At 41.7% G+C, this 17019-nt stretch overlaps 1 protein-coding gene and 2 pseudogenes across 1 annotated transcript in view; 2 read left to right on the top strand and 1 right to left on the bottom strand.

The window, feature by feature from the left end:
* CDC73 (cell division cycle 73) overlaps positions 1-17019 on the bottom strand; it is a 98223-nt gene that overhangs the window by 10060 nt on the left and 71144 nt on the right. The window contains exon 14 of the mRNA XM_043922986.1: positions 7294-7455. Coding sequence (XP_043778921.1) covers positions 7294-7455 — 162 coding nt within the window. The remainder of the gene's footprint in view (positions 1-7293; positions 7456-17019) is intronic.
* LOC122707504 lies at positions 11753-12670 on the top strand (annotated as a pseudogene).
* Positions 13070-16903, top strand: LOC122707598 (annotated as a pseudogene).

Raw genomic sequence — 17019 nt, forward strand, 5'->3', positions numbered from 1 at the left:
TCTCAGTTACTACATCCCTTAGGTGGTGGCTGCGATGGCGCACGAGCGCGGCCTAAAGGAGCTACCCCACGTCCAAGGTGAGAGAAACCCAAGTAAGACGGCAGGCTCTGAGAGAGGGCATCAGAGGACAGACAGACTGAAACCACAATCACAGACAACTAGCCAAGCTGATCACATGGACCACAGCCTTGTCTAACTCAATGAAACTAAGTCATGCTGTGTGGGGCCGCCCAAGACTGACGGGTCATGGTGGAGAGGTCTGATGGAATGTGGGCCACTGGAGAAGGGAATGGCAAAACACTTCAGTATTCTTGCCTTGAGAACAGTATGAAAAGGCAAAAAGACAGGACAATGAAAGATGAACTCCCCAGGTCGGTAGGTGCCCAATATGCTACTGCAGATCAGTGGAGAAATAACTCCAGAAAGAATGAAGGGATGGAGAAAAGCAAAAACAACACCCAGTTGTGGATGTGACTGGTGATAGAAGCAAGGTCTGATGCTGTAAAGAGAAATATTGCATAGGAACCTGGAATGTTAGGTCCATGAATCAAGGCAAATTGAAAGTGGGAAAACAGGAGACGGTAAGAATGAACATTGACATTCTAGGAATCAGCAAACTAAGATGGACTGGAATGGGTGAATTTAACTCAAATGACCATTATATCTACTACTGTGGGCAGCAATCCCTTAGAAGAAATGGAATAGCCATCATGGTCAACAAAAGAGTCCGAAATCAGTACTTGGATTCAATCTCAAAAACAACAGAATGATCTCTGTTTCCAACGCAAATCATTCAGTATCACGGTAATCCAAGTCTATGCCTCAACCAGTAATGCTGAAGAAGCTGAAGTTGAATGGTTCTATGAAGACCTACAAGACCTTTTAGAACTAACACCCAAAAAAGATGTCCTTTTCATTATAGGGGACTGGAATGCAAAGTAGGAAGTCAAGAAATACCAAGAATACCTTCAAGTTTGGCCTTGGAGTACAGAATGAAGCAGGGCAAAGACTAACAGAGTTCTGCCAAGAGAATGCATTGGTCATAGCAAACACCTCTTCCAACAACACACACAGAGAAGACTCTACATACGGATATCACCAGCTGGTCAACATCGAAATCAGACTGATTATATCCTTTGCAGTCAAAGATGGAGAAGCTCTATACAGTCAGCAAAAACAAGACTGGGAGCGGACTGTGGCTCAGATCATGAGCTCTTTATTGCCAAATTCAGACTGAAACTGAAGAAAGTGGGGAAAACCACTAGACCATTCAGGTATGACCTAAGCCAAATCCCTTATGACTACACAGTGGAAGTGAGAAATAGATTTAAGGGACTAGATCTGATAGACAATGAGTGCTTGATGAACTATGGACGGAGGTTCATGACATTGTACAGGACACAGGAATCAAGACCATCCCCAAGAAAAAGAAATGCAAAAAAGCAAAATGGCTGTCTGAGGAGGCCTTACAAATAACTGTGAAAAGATGGGAAGCGAAAAGCAAAGGAGAAAAGGAAAGATATACTCATTTGAATGCAGAGTTCCAAAGAATACCAAGGAGAGATAAGAAAGCCTTCCTCAGCGATCAGTGCAAAGAAATAGAGGAAAACAACAGAATGGGAAAGACTAGAGATCTCATCACGAAAATTAGAGCTATCAGGGGAACATTTCATGCAAAGATGGGCTCAATAAAGGACAGAAACGGTACGGACCTAACAGAAGCAGAAGATATTAAGAAGAGGGGTCAAGAATACACAGAAGAACTGGACAAAAAAGATCTTCACGACCCCGATAATAACGAAGATGTGATCACTCACACTCACCTAGAGCCAGAAATCCTGGAATGTGAAGTCAGGTGGGCCTTAGGAAGCATCACTAAGAACAAAGCTAGTGGATGTAATGGAATTCCAGTTGAGCTATTTCAAATCCTGAAAGATGATGCTGTGAAAGTGCTGCACTCAATATGCCAGCAAATTTGGAAAACTCAGCAGTGGTCACAAGACTGGAAAAGGTCAGTTTTCATTCCTATCCCAAAGAAAGGCAATGCCAAAGAATGCTCAAACATTTGCACTCATCTCACACAATAGTAAAGTAATGCTCAAAATTCTCCAAGCCAGGCTTCAACAATATGTGAACCATGAACTTCCAGATGTTCAAGCTGAATTTAGAAAAGGCAGAAGAACCAGTGTTCAAATTGCCAACATCCGCTGGATCATTGAAAAAGCAAGAGAGTTCCAGAAAAACATCTATTTCTGCTTTATTGACTATACCAAAGTCTTTGACTGTGTGGATCACAATAAACTGTGGAAAATTCTTCAAGAAACGGGAATACCAGACCACCTGACCTGCCTCTTGAGAAACCTGTATACAGGTCAGGAAGCAACAGTAAGAACTGGACATGGAACAACAGACTGGTTCCAAGTAGGAAAAGGAGTACGTCAAGGCTGCATATTGTCACCCTGCTTATTTAACTTACATGCAGAGTACATCATGAGAAACCCTGGGCTGGAGGAAGCACAAGCTGGAATCAAGATTGCCAGGAGAAATATCAATAACCTCAGATATGCAGATGACACCACCCTTATGGCAGAAAGTGAAGAAGAACTAAAGAGCCTCTTAATGAAAGTGAAAGAGGAGAGTGAAAAAGTTGGCTTAAAGCTCAGCATTCAGAAAACTAAGATCGTGGCATCCGGTCCCATCACTTCATGGCAAATAGATGGGGAAACAGTGGAAACAGTGGCTGACTTTCTTTTTTGGGAGCTCCAAAATCACTGCAGATGGTGACTGCAGCCATGAAATTAAAAGACGCTTGCTCCTTGGAAGGAAAGTTATGACCAACCTAGAGAGCATATTGAAAAGCAGAGACATTACTTTGCCAACAAAGGTCCATCCAGTCAAGGCTATGGTTTTTCCAGTGGTCATGTATGGATGTGAGAGTTGGACTATAAAGAAAGCTGAGTGCCTAAGAATTGATACTTTTGAACTGTGGTGTTGGCGAAGACTCTTGAGAGTCCCTTGGACTGCAAGGAGATCCAACTAGTCCATCCTAAAGATCAGTCCTGGGTGTTCACTGGAAGGACTGATGTCAAAGCTGAAACTCCAATACTTTGGCCTCGTAATGGGAAGAGCTAACTCATTTGAAAAGACCCTGATGCTGGGAAAGATTGAGGGCAGGAGGAGAAGGGGACGACAGAGGGTGAGATAGTTGGATGGCATCACCAACAAAATGGACATGTGTTTGGGTGGACTCCGGGAGTTGGTGATGGACAGGGAGGCCTGGTGTGCTGTGGTTCATGGGGTTGCAAAGAGTTGGACACAACAGAGGGACTGAACTGAACTGAGAACCCTTAGTGAAAGAGTCTCACCATCGTTCCTGCAGGAGTCTTCTGTCCACACTTCAAAGAGATAACATAGTGCTGCATGACTATCGCTTCTCTTTATGTTACACCAGTAGAGTACTTTAACGACTGCTACGCTTCCTATGCATTGTTTTAACACTTAAGTCATTTAAACATAATTACGTGCACAGTCCTTACATGAGATCCTTTCAGCCTTTTATCTCTGCCTGATCTATTAATTAGTGGGCCTATTTTTCTAATGTAATAGGGAACAATAGTGTATCTGTTAATTGAAAAAGTTGGTTTTAAAATAAAATCATTTAAAATTCAAACATTCTTAAATGTTTCACTTTAATTAAAAATATTATAAATTACAATAGTTCACTATTTTGAATTCACTATTCACTAAAGCTCCAACACCCTGAATTCTTCTGATTATCTGGAAAATAATCTGTGTACAGTAACCACATAAACTTTTAAACTTTTTCAACTGTTTTACAACTATTTCACTCACTTCGAATTCTCTAATTTGTGTGTGCGTGTGTGCTAAAGCAACTTGTTTTTCCCAGACATTTAACTTTCTTTTCCTAAAAAAGCACAAATCTCTTTCTGGGCCCTTACATTTCACTAGTTTACAAAATATTAACTTGAGAAATTATAATAAAAATAACTACCATAAACAGTTTAAGCCTACAACTAAAGAAGTGGGAACAAAATCATAACGTTAACAAGAATAACCAACACTGGTAAGACTTACTACAAGCATTCACTATGTGCCAGTGCTGGTCTACACAGCTTACTCATGTCTACACACTTAGTCTTCAAAACACTCCTGTGAGGTAATCTATTACCCCATTTGACAGAACAGCAGAGTATGCGTGAGACCAGGAGGCAGGAAGTGGGGAGGGGGGAGGAGTGTGGAGAAGAGGAGGGTAGGAAGAGAGAGAGAGGGGAGCCAATGACTGACCTTGTGCACCAGTCACGCTACTGTCCTATGCGGGGACTGATAAATCATGACAACAGCCAGCTCACTGTTACACTACTGTCCTATGCGGGGACTGATAAATCATGACAACAGCCAGCTCACTGTTACACTACTGTCCTATGCGGGGACTGATAAATCATGACAACAGCCAGCTCACTGTTACACTACTGTCCTATGCGGGGACTGATAAATCATGACAACAGCCAGCTCACTGTTACACTACTGTCCTATGCGGGGACTGATAAATCATGACAACAGCCAGCTCACTGTTACACTACTGTCCTATGCGGGGACTGATAAATCATGACAACAGCCAGCTCACTGTTACACTACTGTCCTATGCGGGGACTGATAAATCATGACAACAGCCAGCTCACTGTTACACTACTGTCCTATGCGGGGACTGATAAATCATGACAACAGCCAGCTCACTGTTACACTACTGTCCTATGCGGGGACTGATAAATCATGACAACAGCCAGCTCACTGTTACACTACTGTCCTATGCGGGGACTGATAAATCATGACAACAGCCAGCTCACTGTTACACTACTGTCCTATGCGGGGACTGATAAATCATGACAACAGCCAGCTCACTGTTACACTACTGTCCTATGCGGGGACTGATAAATCATGACAACAGCCAGCTCACTGTTACACTACTGTCCTATGCGGGGACTGATAAATCATGACAACAGCCAGCTCACTGTTACACTACTGTCCTATGCGGGGACTGATAAATCATGACAACAGCCAGCTCACTGTTACACTACTGTCCTATGCGGGGACTGATAAATCATGACAACAGCCAGCTCACTGTTACACTACTGTCCTATGCGGGGACTGATAAATCATGACAACAGCCAGCTCACTGTTACACTACTGTCCTATGCGGGGACTGATAAATCATGACAACAGCCAGCTCACTGTTACACTACTGTCCTATGCGGGGACTGATAAATCATGACAACAGCCAGCTCACTGTTACACTACTGTCCTATGCGGGGACTGATAAATCATGACAACAGCCAGCTCACTGTTACACTACTGTCCTATGCGGGGACTGATAAATCATGACAACAGCCAGCTCACTGTTACACTACTGTCCTATGCGGGGACTGATAAATCATGACAACAGCCAGCTCACTGTTACACTACTGTCCTATGCGGGGACTGATAAATCATGACAACAGCCAGCTCACTGTTACACTACTGTCCTATGCGGGGACTGATAAATCATGACAACAGCCAGCTCACTGTTACACTACTGTCCTATGCGGGGACTGATAAATCATGACAACAGCCAGCTCACTGTTACACTACTGTCCTATGCGGGGACTGATAAATCATGACAACAGCCAGCTCACTGTTACACTACTGTCCTATGCGGGGACTGATAAATCATGACAACAGCCAGCTCACTGTTACACTACTGTCCTATGCGGGGACTGATAAATCATGACAACAGCCAGCTCACTGTTACACTACTGTCCTATATGGGGACTGATAAATCATGACAACAGCCAGCTCACTGTTATACTAGAAAACAGTTTTGACCTCATGATTCCCTTAAAGGGCCCTTGGAAATGCCCACAGGACCACAGACCATACTGTGATAATCACTGCATTAGATGGAGACTCTAAGCATCCAACAGAATATTCAGCCAAGATTACCTTCAAGTTAAAGACCTACAGCAACAAAGTTACTGTGAAAAACCAAAGCTTAAAATTCTTAACAGCTCAAAATCTCTTAAGGTTAAAATTAAATCTTAAATTAAAAATTTCATAGGATATATGCTCCACACTGCCTAAACCATCTTTGAGAATGGAGCACATTATTAAATGGCCTCTTAATTTTACGACGTAACTTGCAGCACACACTAGCTGAAGGACAAAGGTGCCTGCCAGACAAAAGGGAGTCTGTCAGACAGAGGTCACCCAGACCCTTCAGTGTCTCACAGGGTTAGCAGGGGAGCAGTACAATAAAAATACCACTCCCAGTGAATTCCTGAAAGGACAATTAACAGAGAAGAGAAGAAGAAAGGTAAGGAAAACACCTTCCCTACGTTATGACACCAATGGCCAGGGCCCAAGCTAATATACGAAAGCAGTACAATGCAGTGATGGCACTTGCACACACTGTATGACTGCTTTCTGCAAATATGTGCAAACATACAGATGACATAACTTTCTACTTATTACAAGTTTTAAACATACCTGAAATTCTCATCTTACACTTCATATATAACTCAAAGTATCTCTGTTAGGTACTAGGACAGAATACTAATATGAGAGCCCTTGATTCTTCACTAAAATTTTAACATACTAGTCTTCTCACTGGCTTGATTTTCTAATATCTGAAGACTAACGAGTATGTCAAAGGTAAATTTCAGCTTATGAGTCAATGTGTTACACTCTGTATCAGAGAGATGCACACTCAGACTGTGTATTTTTATTCTGCTTAGATTAATGAAATAATTTAAGGTAAATCATGTACCTGAATATACAGGCACTTTATATTATAAATAGCTCAATATTTTATTAAAGGATATTTTAATTCAATAAAAGAACTGACTGGGATGATGATGTTATTATTTTCATTAAATTATTCCCTCACAATAAAAGTAACAATGCTTTCACTTATTGTTTCTTTACCAAGGAAAATCTGAATTCTCCAAATCAAAAATCTAAAATATAGGCCCTCTAAAACAACACTAGTCTACTTGAAAATTTTGTTCCAAAAGCTGATCCAGAATAACTGGACAAGTGGACTGTTTTCCACAAGTTTATGCTTCTTCTTACAGACGTCCAAATTATACTTACTTGATACTAGAATGCTAACATTATTGATGACTAAATTAGACACTAACACAGGTTTCAAGGATAGAATATCTAGAATTCATGATAAAATCTAGTATTTGTTAATTACACAAAAAGTGAAGGACTCTGTAAAAGCACCGACTAACTCACCAGTCCTGAGGCATCAGTTTAAGGGGCTGGTCGACTACTCTGTAAGGAACTGTGACACTAATGGCCGTGCCGCCTGGCTGCATCTGGTCTTTTCTTCTCTGAATTAGAGTTTCATTTTCTCGCTGGCAGCCTTGTTTCTTCTTTTCATCTGATGGAACAAATCTTTCAAAAACAGGAGACAAAATGATTCCACAACAATCATTAAGTGAGAAAAGAAACTGTACTTTGAAATTACTTTTAAAATGATAGTTTTAAACCAAAAACATTATTTTAAATATATGCTCACTCTGCATGTACCGAATATGGGTCTTTCCTTTGCATGCCAAACAGAAGTCAAGCTCACTTACATGAGAAGTTGGTGTGCGTGAATCTCACACTCAGACACAATTAGTGTGTGAGAGTGTGACACTGAGCATTCCCGATGGTTCCATACACAACCACACTAATCCTTGATTTCTCAAATGCTAATAAGAAGGAAATTTTTACTATAAATCAAAGATCACTTGAAATGGAGCTGATGTGGCTAGATATAGATAGGTGATTCAATCCATCAAAGAGTGTCACCAAATACCCCTTTCCACACGGTAACCACCACGCCCACAAGACACAGAACATGTGCAACAAACAAGAGAAATTTCCTCCTGCACCCTTCAGTAATCCCTACACTTCTCCCCCAACAGGCAACCACACAACTCTGCTTTGCATCACCACAGGTGACTTCTAGGAATTCAGATATGTGGAATCACACAGGAATGTACTCTTCCATGCCCGGGTTCTTTCATTCGATTCAATGTTTCTGACATTTATCCATGCTGGGGGGCATACTGGTAGTTCATTCTTTTTTACTGTTGAGCAAAATTCTATTGTATGAATCTGACACAATCTGTTTATACATTCTCCTGTGGTACATTTGGGAGGTTCCAAAATTGGGGTTATTACAAATAAAGCTACTATAAACACTCTGGTATAAGCCTTTTTATAGACATATGTTTTCATTTCATTCTCTTACATAAATACCTATGAGTGGAACGGTTGGATCGCAGGGTATGTTTAAAAGAAACTGTCAAAGTTTTTCAATGTGGAATAAATTATAAAGAACATTCTAAAGGCATCTCTGAGCTAGCTAGCAAGAAGTAAAGAATTCTTGGGCCAGAGAACTGAGTTAAGAATGGACTCAAAAAGGTCAGGATAACACTGCAGACTTCAACCCATGGAAGGCAGTGGCAAACTAATTAAGTTTTGTCTTTTACTTTATTTCACTAGACTCTCGGAAGAGGAGACAAAGCCCATATTCTGCTCAAAGTAGAGAATCTAACAGAAATTCCTTCTTTCATAAAGTTAGGACTCTGGGGGTTCAGTATAATGTAAACCAGAAATAAACCTACTGCCCACCCGTTTTCCTAACCTCAACTCAGCCCTGACCAACACCCTGACAATTGCAAGAAAAATCAAATCTCAGAATTGTAAATTGGACCTCACTTGGATTTAAAGCAAAAATTAACCCTGACCACAGTGGTTGGTTCAGAAATACACCTGTTACACTGTACAAGCCAGGCAAATAGGATTTAATCCCAGGATTTTTGCTGGAATTATTGGGAAATGAGCACTGTCTCTTTGTGGTGACTGGTAACTTGGGAGTTTCTGATAAGTCATCTTTGCTCCTGAAGAAGGAGAACCTGCCTAAGAGATGGAGACACCAACTCATGCTTATTTCATTTAACACTGAATTCAACTGTGTCAGAAGCCAGGACTTTTCAGTTCAGTTCAGTTCAGTCTCTCACAGGTGTCCAACTCTTTGCAACCCCATTAACCGCAGCACGCCAGGCCTCCCTGTCCATCACCAACTCCCGGAGTCCACCCAAACACATGTCCATTGTGTCGGTGATGCCATCCAACCATCTCATCCTCTGTCGTCCCCTTCTCCTCCTGCCCTCAATCTTTCCCAGCATCAGGGTCTTTTCAAATGAGTTAGCTTTTCACATTACGTGGCCAAAGTATTGGAGATTCAGCTTTGACATCAGTCCTTCCAGTGAACACCCAGGACTGATCTTTAGGATGGACTAGTTGGATCTCCTTGCAGTCCAAGGGACTCTCAAGAGTCTTTGCCAACACCACAGTTCAAAAGTATCAATTCTTAGGCACTCAGCTTTCTTTATAGTCCAACTCTCACATCCATACATGACCACTGGAAAAACCATAGCCTTGACTAGACGGACCTTTGTTGGCAAAGTAATGTTTCTGCTTTTCAATATGCTCTCTAGGTTGGTCATAACTTTCCTTCCAAGGAGTAAGCGTCTTTTAATTTCATGGCTGCAGTCACCATCTGCAGTGATTTTGGAGCTCCCAAAAAAGAAAGTCAGCCACTGTCTCCACTGTTTCCCCATCTATTTGCCATGAAGTGATGGGACCAGATGCCACGATCTTAGTTTTCTGAATGCTGAGCTTTAAGCCAACTTTTTCACTCTCCTCTTTCAATTTCTGCCATAAGGGTGGTGTCTGCATATGTGAGGTTATTGATATTTCTCCTGGCAATCTTGATTCCAGCTTGTGCTTCCTCCAGCCCAGGGTTTCTCATGATGTACTCTGCATGTAAGTTAAATAAGCAGGGTGACAATATGCAGCCTTGACGTACTCCTTTTCCTACTTGGAACCAGTCTGTTGTTCCATGTCCAGTTCTTACTGTTGCTTCCTGACCTGTATACAGGTTTCTCAAGAGGCAGGTCAGGTGGTCTGGTATTCCCGTTTCTTGAAGAATTTTCCACAGTTTATTGTGATCCACACAGTCAAAGACTTTGGTATAGTCAATAAAGCAGAAATAGATGTTTTTCTGGAACTCTCTTGCTTTTTCAATGATCCAGCGGATGTTGGCAATTTGATCTCTGGTTCCTCTGCCTTTTCTAAATTCAGCTTGAACATCTGGAAGTTCATGGTTCACATATTGTTGAAGCCTGGCTTGGAGAATTTTGAGCATTACTTTACTATTGTGTGAGATGAGTGCAAATGTTTGAGCATTCTTTGGCATTGCCTTTCTTTGGAATAGGAATGAAAACTGACCTTTTCCAGTCTTGTGACCACTGCTGAGTTTTCCAAATTTGCTGGCATATTGAGTGCAGCACTTTCACAGCATCATCTTTCAGGATTTGAAATAGCTCAACTGGAATTCTATCACATCCACTAGCTTTGTTCTTAGTGATGCTTCCTAAGGCCCACCTGACTTCACATTCCAGGATTTCTGGCTCTAGGTGAGTGTGAGTGATCACATCTTCGTTATTATCGGGGTCGTGAAGATCTTTTTTGTCCATTTCTTCTGTGTATTCTTGACCCCTCTTCTTAATATCTTCTGCTTCTGTTAGGTCCATACCGTTTCTGTCCTTTATTGAGCCCATCTTTGCATGAAATGTTCCCCTGATAGCTCTAATTTTCGTGATGAGATCTCTAGTCTTTCCCATTCTGTTGTTTTCCTCTATTTCTTTGCACTGATCGCTGAGGAAGGCTTTCTTATCTCTCCTTGGTATTCTTTGGAACTCTGCATTCAAATGGGAATATCTTTCCTTTTCTCCTCTGCTTTTCACTTCCCTTCTTTTCATAGCTATCTGTAAGGCCTCCTCAGACAGCCATTTTGCTTTTTTGCATTTCTTTTTCTTGGGGATGGTCTTGATTCCTGTGTCCTGTACAATGTCACAAACCTCCGTCCATAGTTCATCAGGCACTCATTGTCTATCAGATCTAGTCCCTTAAATCTATTTCTCACTTCCACTGTATAGTCATAAGGGATTTGGCTTAGGTCATACCTGAATGGTCTAGTGGTTTTCTCCTCTTCCCTCAATTTCAGTCTCAATTTGGAAATAAGGAATTCATGATCTGAGCCACAGTCAGCTCCTGGTCTTGTTTTTTCAGTTATGTTGAGCCAATTATTTTTACAATAAAGCTACTTTAAGTTGGTTTTTAATACTTAACACAAAAAGTTATGTAACAAAAACAACCGGAACTGCATAATTACCTGGATGGATATGTGCAATCTGGAGAAATATTCTGACATCCACTGACTCTACCATCATTTGATTTAGGTATTTCACTTAACATTCTATGACTGTGAAGGAACATGGGTAATATGACTAAAGTCACTGTTTAACAAATTTGTTAAACAAATACAAATCTCTAAAATAATTTCCTTAGTATAATATAAAATGCAAATGAGAGGATATAATTAGACAAGTTCCAGATTTGAAGTCTGTATTATTTTGAAAAATGAACAATTTAATCAATATTTCCCGATTAAAAATACAGCTTTCCTTTCTCCTAAATAAAATAAGTTGAAGTTTGTGGGGAAAAAAATAATTAGCAATATCTGGTGTTAAAAAAACCTCAAACCGAGAATTTAATGTGAAGCTATAGATGTTGGATTGGCTATGTCGCCAGGTGCTTATCAGACACAAAAGCAGATCTTCGCCCGCCAGCCATGAACTCCACGCAGTTCAACAAGGGGCCCTCGCACAGGCTCTCAGCCGAGGTCAAGAACCGGCTTCAGTCCAAAAACGACCCTCAGGAGGAGGTGGAGCTCCGAAGCTGAATTGAGGACTGACCAGCCTCTCCATCAGCCTGGACTTCCAGAAGGGTCTGAAGGACTGGATCATCCTGGACACACTCATGAATAAACTGCAGCTGGGCTCAATCCCTAAGACCAACTGCGCCATGCAGAAGTGGCAGCAGCCAGAAAACCTCTCCAACTTCATCAAGGTCACGGTCAGCTACGGCATGAACCCCGTCAACCTGTTTGAGGCTGACAAACTGTCTGAAAGTGGGAACTTGATGCAGGTGCCTCTTTCTTGCCCTGGCCAGGAAGGCCAAGACAAAGTGATGCAGAGCACACGGACACTGGCATCAAAAACTCGGAGAAGCAGGGGTGAGACTCTGACGATGCCACCATGAAGGTGGGCCAGCGTCACTGGGTTCTTGATGGACACCGACACATGTGCCAGCCAGTCGGGCATGACCGCTTCCAGCACCAGATGGCATCTGTACGACCCCGAAAACCATATCCTGCCCCCCTGGGACCACTTGACCATCAGCCTCCAGATGGGCACCAACAAGTGTGACAGCCAGGTGGGCACGACAGCTCCAGGGACCCGGCAGCACATTTACAACACAAAGCTGGGGACAGACAAATGTGACAATTCCTCCATGTCCCTGCAGGTGGGCTACATGCAGGGTGCCAACCAGAGTGGTCAGGTCTTTGGCCTGGGCCGGCAGATATACGACCCCAAGTACTGCCCTCATGCCCCAGTGGCCGATGGGGCTCCAGCAACTGCAGGAGAGGGCCAGGCCCAGGGGAGCCCTCAGAGTGCCCCCTCTACTACTGGAGGAGGCAGGCTACTGAGACACCCGTGCGGGCTGTCTTCCCACATCACTGACCTATCTGGGTTTTCGGGTTTTTCTGTTTTTTGTCTTGTTTTTCTACATATCAGAGTGCTACCAGTTAAGAGTCTGGGGGAAAGGGGTGAAGGCCATAGCCAGAGGCACGTGGGGTGGGGGTCCCCACCAGGGCAGCTCCAGGCATCAGGTTTCCCAGCAGACTTCTGGGCCAAGCTGTTAGGTTAGGGGGACAAGGAAAAGCAGGCAGGGAGGGGAACTGGCCCTGAGTAATTTCCGGTTACATCTACCCCACTTCTCTTTTTTCTGCCAATCAGTCTGTGGTTTCTGTATCCACAGAAATTTCAGGCAGTTTTAGTTAAGGAAAATACTTTGTTCAGAGGAGTGGGGGCGGGGGGGGGGGGGGATGCTGAAAGGTGGTCAGGCCACAGTCCCAAAATATTTTAGGTCTTGTGGATTTCCCAAGGACCCTCAGACCACATATCCTGGCCTCTCCCATGGGTCCAGTGGGGACACTGAGGCCCTGGCAGAACAGTGGAGTTCTGAGTGCTTGAGACAAAACTGGCCCCCGCTCCCTCCAACTGTCCCCACTCCCCCACCAAGTACTGCACAGGGATCCCAACCCAGAGGCCCCCGCAAGGATCAGCCCTGTCCAGGAGCCCTGGGACCAAGAAATAATGTGAAAATACCAACTATGGACGAAAAGAAATAAAACCTCTTTGGGGGGGTGGGGGGGTGGGGAGCAAATCTTCATTCTGGAACTCAAAGAATTTCTACAAGAAAAAATTCCAAGGAGAACAAATAGAAATTACAAAATGAAAACAAAAAAAACCACTAAATGAACAGTTAAAAAGAAAAATCCCTAAAACACAAGGAAACGAGATATCATGAATGAAACAACAGATAAAAGAAAGCAATTAGTAAGGACTTCCAACAGTGCAGCTATCAAAGACCAAAACTTGTGAAACAAGCCTGCAAGTATGTAGAGGAAAAAAGAAATTATTGAAAAAAGGCAAGGGGAAGGGAAGGAGCACCAAAGATTTGAAAAAGAACTAAACAGAACCTCTAAAAATGAAACAATGAGACATCTGAATTTTAAAATGAAATGAACAGACAACATCACACTAGGAGATAGCCAAAGGAACAGACAACTAGAAGTTAAACCTTCAGAAATAATCAAGAATTCAGGTGACAGAGAAACAGAAGGAAAGCAGAACTGCATAACAGACATAGATGATGAAATGAGAAAGTCTATAGTATGTCTCATTTAAATCCCAGAAAGAAGAGAGAAAAAAAAGGGGAGAAGAAGTGGGGGGACATAGAGATAATGTCTAAAGAGCCAAGACTTTGTGAACTGATGAAAAACACAAATTCACAGATTCAATTCTGATGAATCCCAAAGAGGGATATGTAAGAAATCTACACCTAGGTATAGCAGATAAACAAATTTACAATGACCTTTAACAAGAGAAAGCAGATATCCTTCCAAGTACTGATTATCACAGCTGACCTCTGATCATCAAAAAAGTAAGCTATTATAGAAAATGGTGCAATAACATCTTCAATGTAATAAATCAATTCCTATACGGTTTTCCAAAGTGGTTGAACCCTTCTGCACTGCTGTGGCAGCTGGGTACATGAAGCATTCATGGTCCAGTGGGAGCTTCCATCTGCTCTCCTGGCAGCTCTTCCCCAGGCCTTAAGTAGTCCCCCATATACATATGCTGAACACTGTCTGACTGATGCAAGGGGAACTCGAGGTCTATCTCTGGGGCACTCCCTCTGTGTAATCTCTTCTCGTTGCAACTCTGCCCTATGCGAGGACCATCATGGCCAGAATCACAAGCCCCATCCAACCAGTTTATTTTAAATAAGCTCACGGTCCCTCAAGATCATGTTTATAAATGTCAAAGCTCTTCTTAATACTTCCATAATAGAACCTTGATCTTGTTACTCAGAATGTTAAAGGTGAGGGCAGGATTTATTTTGTCTCATTTCATTTACTTATTGAAGGGCTAGAAAACTGAAGAATCCTCAGTTTTACATGAAACCAAACAGAATCTATGCCAACATGAGCTATGGGATACAGCCAGTACTATAATTGTGTGGAGGAGGTTTCAATTATGCATTAATTACATAGCAAAGCCTCAAGCTGACTCAAGCTGTAGGGGAGATGTCAGTTGCAATGAGGTGTTAAACAATGAAGGGAGTGTTTTAAACTTAGAAGAAAAATAAGGCATGATCTATCCAAAGAAGGTAATCTGTTAAAATTGTTTGCTTTCTTGGTAGGAAGGCTAAGGAAAAAGGTGCTAAAATTTAGTTTGTGACTTCTATGCACTACTTACTACTTTTAATATTTTAATTATTATCAAATCTATTTCAAGAGGTGGGCAAAAACAATTATATTTCATATTTGCCCAGCTGTAGACTACTTGAGGAACTGTAGATTATTTAGTAATCAACAGCACTGTCTCAATATTAAACTCCACGAAAAAAAAGCCTAATATGAGGAAATAAAACCTAAAAATTCCTTCTTTCCATATTGTTATTGGAAAAAAGGTCATTGAAAATTTCACTCATAAGTATTAAAGAAAAAATACTATACAGATACACTTGCACATGCCAGTTACATAGGATTTTTATTCAGCTATTTAAGTCATAGGCACTTAAAATTCAATTCTGCATCTATTAAAACCTAGAGTCAGTAAGTATTACAACTTATTTTGCTACTCATTTTAAATTAGTTGTAAGTTATCTAGAAGCAGCATGATTTTCTTTTTGAAGGTTGTTTTTGTTTAAGAACTGCCATCGTTATTTTACTGAGAAAGTTAAGCATCTGCAAATTTTAACACAGGATATAGGTTCCCTCTTTGCTTCTTCAACCAACTTTATTAATGTCTAGGTTAAACTATGGTTCCCTTTTCTAGCGCCATGTGCTCGAGGCGCCGCCTCTTGCTCCTCCCGCCGCCCTGAGTCACTGCCTGCGCAGCTCAGGTTGCCTGGCTCCCTGTGCTAGCCACCGATATTTGGCATTTGTACAACACGGCAGACATCGACAACAAAGAACAGTCTGAACTTGATCAAGATTTGGATGATGTTGAAGAAGAAGAAGAAGAAGAAACTGGTGAAGAAACAAAAATCAAAGCGCATCAGCTGACTGTTCAAATGATGCAAAATCCTCAGATTCTTGCAGCCCTTCAAGAAAGACTTGATCGTCTGGTAGAAACACCAACAGGATACATTGAAAGCTTGCCTAGGGTAGTTATAAGACGAGTGAATGCTCTCAAAAACCTTCAAGTTAAATGTGCACAAATAGAAGCCAAATTCTATGAGGAAGTTCATGACCTTGAAAGAAAGTGTGCTGTTCTTTATCAGCCCCTGTTTGATAAGCAATGTGAGATCATTAATGCCATTTATGAACCTACAGAAGAATAATACGAATGGAAACCAGATGACGAAGATGAAACTTTGGAGGAGCTAAAAGAAAAGGCCAGGATTGACAATGAGAAAAAGGATAAAGAAAAAGAAGATCCCAAGGGAATTCCTGAGTTTTGGTTGTCCGTTTTTAAGAATGTTGACTTGCTCAGTGATGTGGTTCAGGAACATGATGAACCTATTCTAAAGCACTTGAAACATATTAAAGTGATATTAAGGATGCTGATCAACCTGTAAGTTTTGTCTTAGAATTTCACAATGAATATTTCACAAATGAAGTGCTGACAAAGACACAGAGGATGAGGTCAGAACCAGATTAATGTGATCCCTTTTCTTTTGATGGACCAGAAATTATGGGTTGTACAGGGTGCCAGATAGATTGGAAAAAAGGGAAGAATGTCACTTTGAAAACGATTAAGAAGAAGCAGAAACACAAGGGACCCACGTGGGACAGTTCGTACTGTGACCAAAACAGTTTCTTTCTTTAATTTTTTTTGCCCCTCCTGAAGTTCCTGAGAGTGGAGATCTGGATGATGATTCTGAAACTATCCTCACTGCAGACTTTGAAATTGGTCACTTATTACATGAGCATGTAATCCAAAGATCAGTGTTATACTTTACTGGAGAAGCTACTGAAGATGACGATGATTATGATGAAGAAGGTGAAGAAGCAGATGAGGAAGGGGAAGAAGAAGGAGATGACGAAAATGATCCAGGCTATAACTCAAAGAAGGATCAAAATCCAGCAAGACTGCAAGTAGCAGTGAAGCAGGATGTATGTGGCCTTGAGGATAACCTACACTGATCTATCTACCTTCTGCTTCCCTGGAAAGGATGAATTTACATCATTTGACAAGACTTTCAAGTTTTTTGTTGTTTGTTTGCTCATTTTTGTTTTTGCAGCCTAAAATAAAAATGTCA

Source organism: Cervus elaphus, chromosome 14, assembly GCF_910594005.1.
Source record: "Cervus elaphus chromosome 14, mCerEla1.1, whole genome shotgun sequence".
In the NCBI taxonomy this organism is placed as follows: domain Eukaryota; kingdom Metazoa; phylum Chordata; class Mammalia; order Artiodactyla; family Cervidae; genus Cervus; species Cervus elaphus.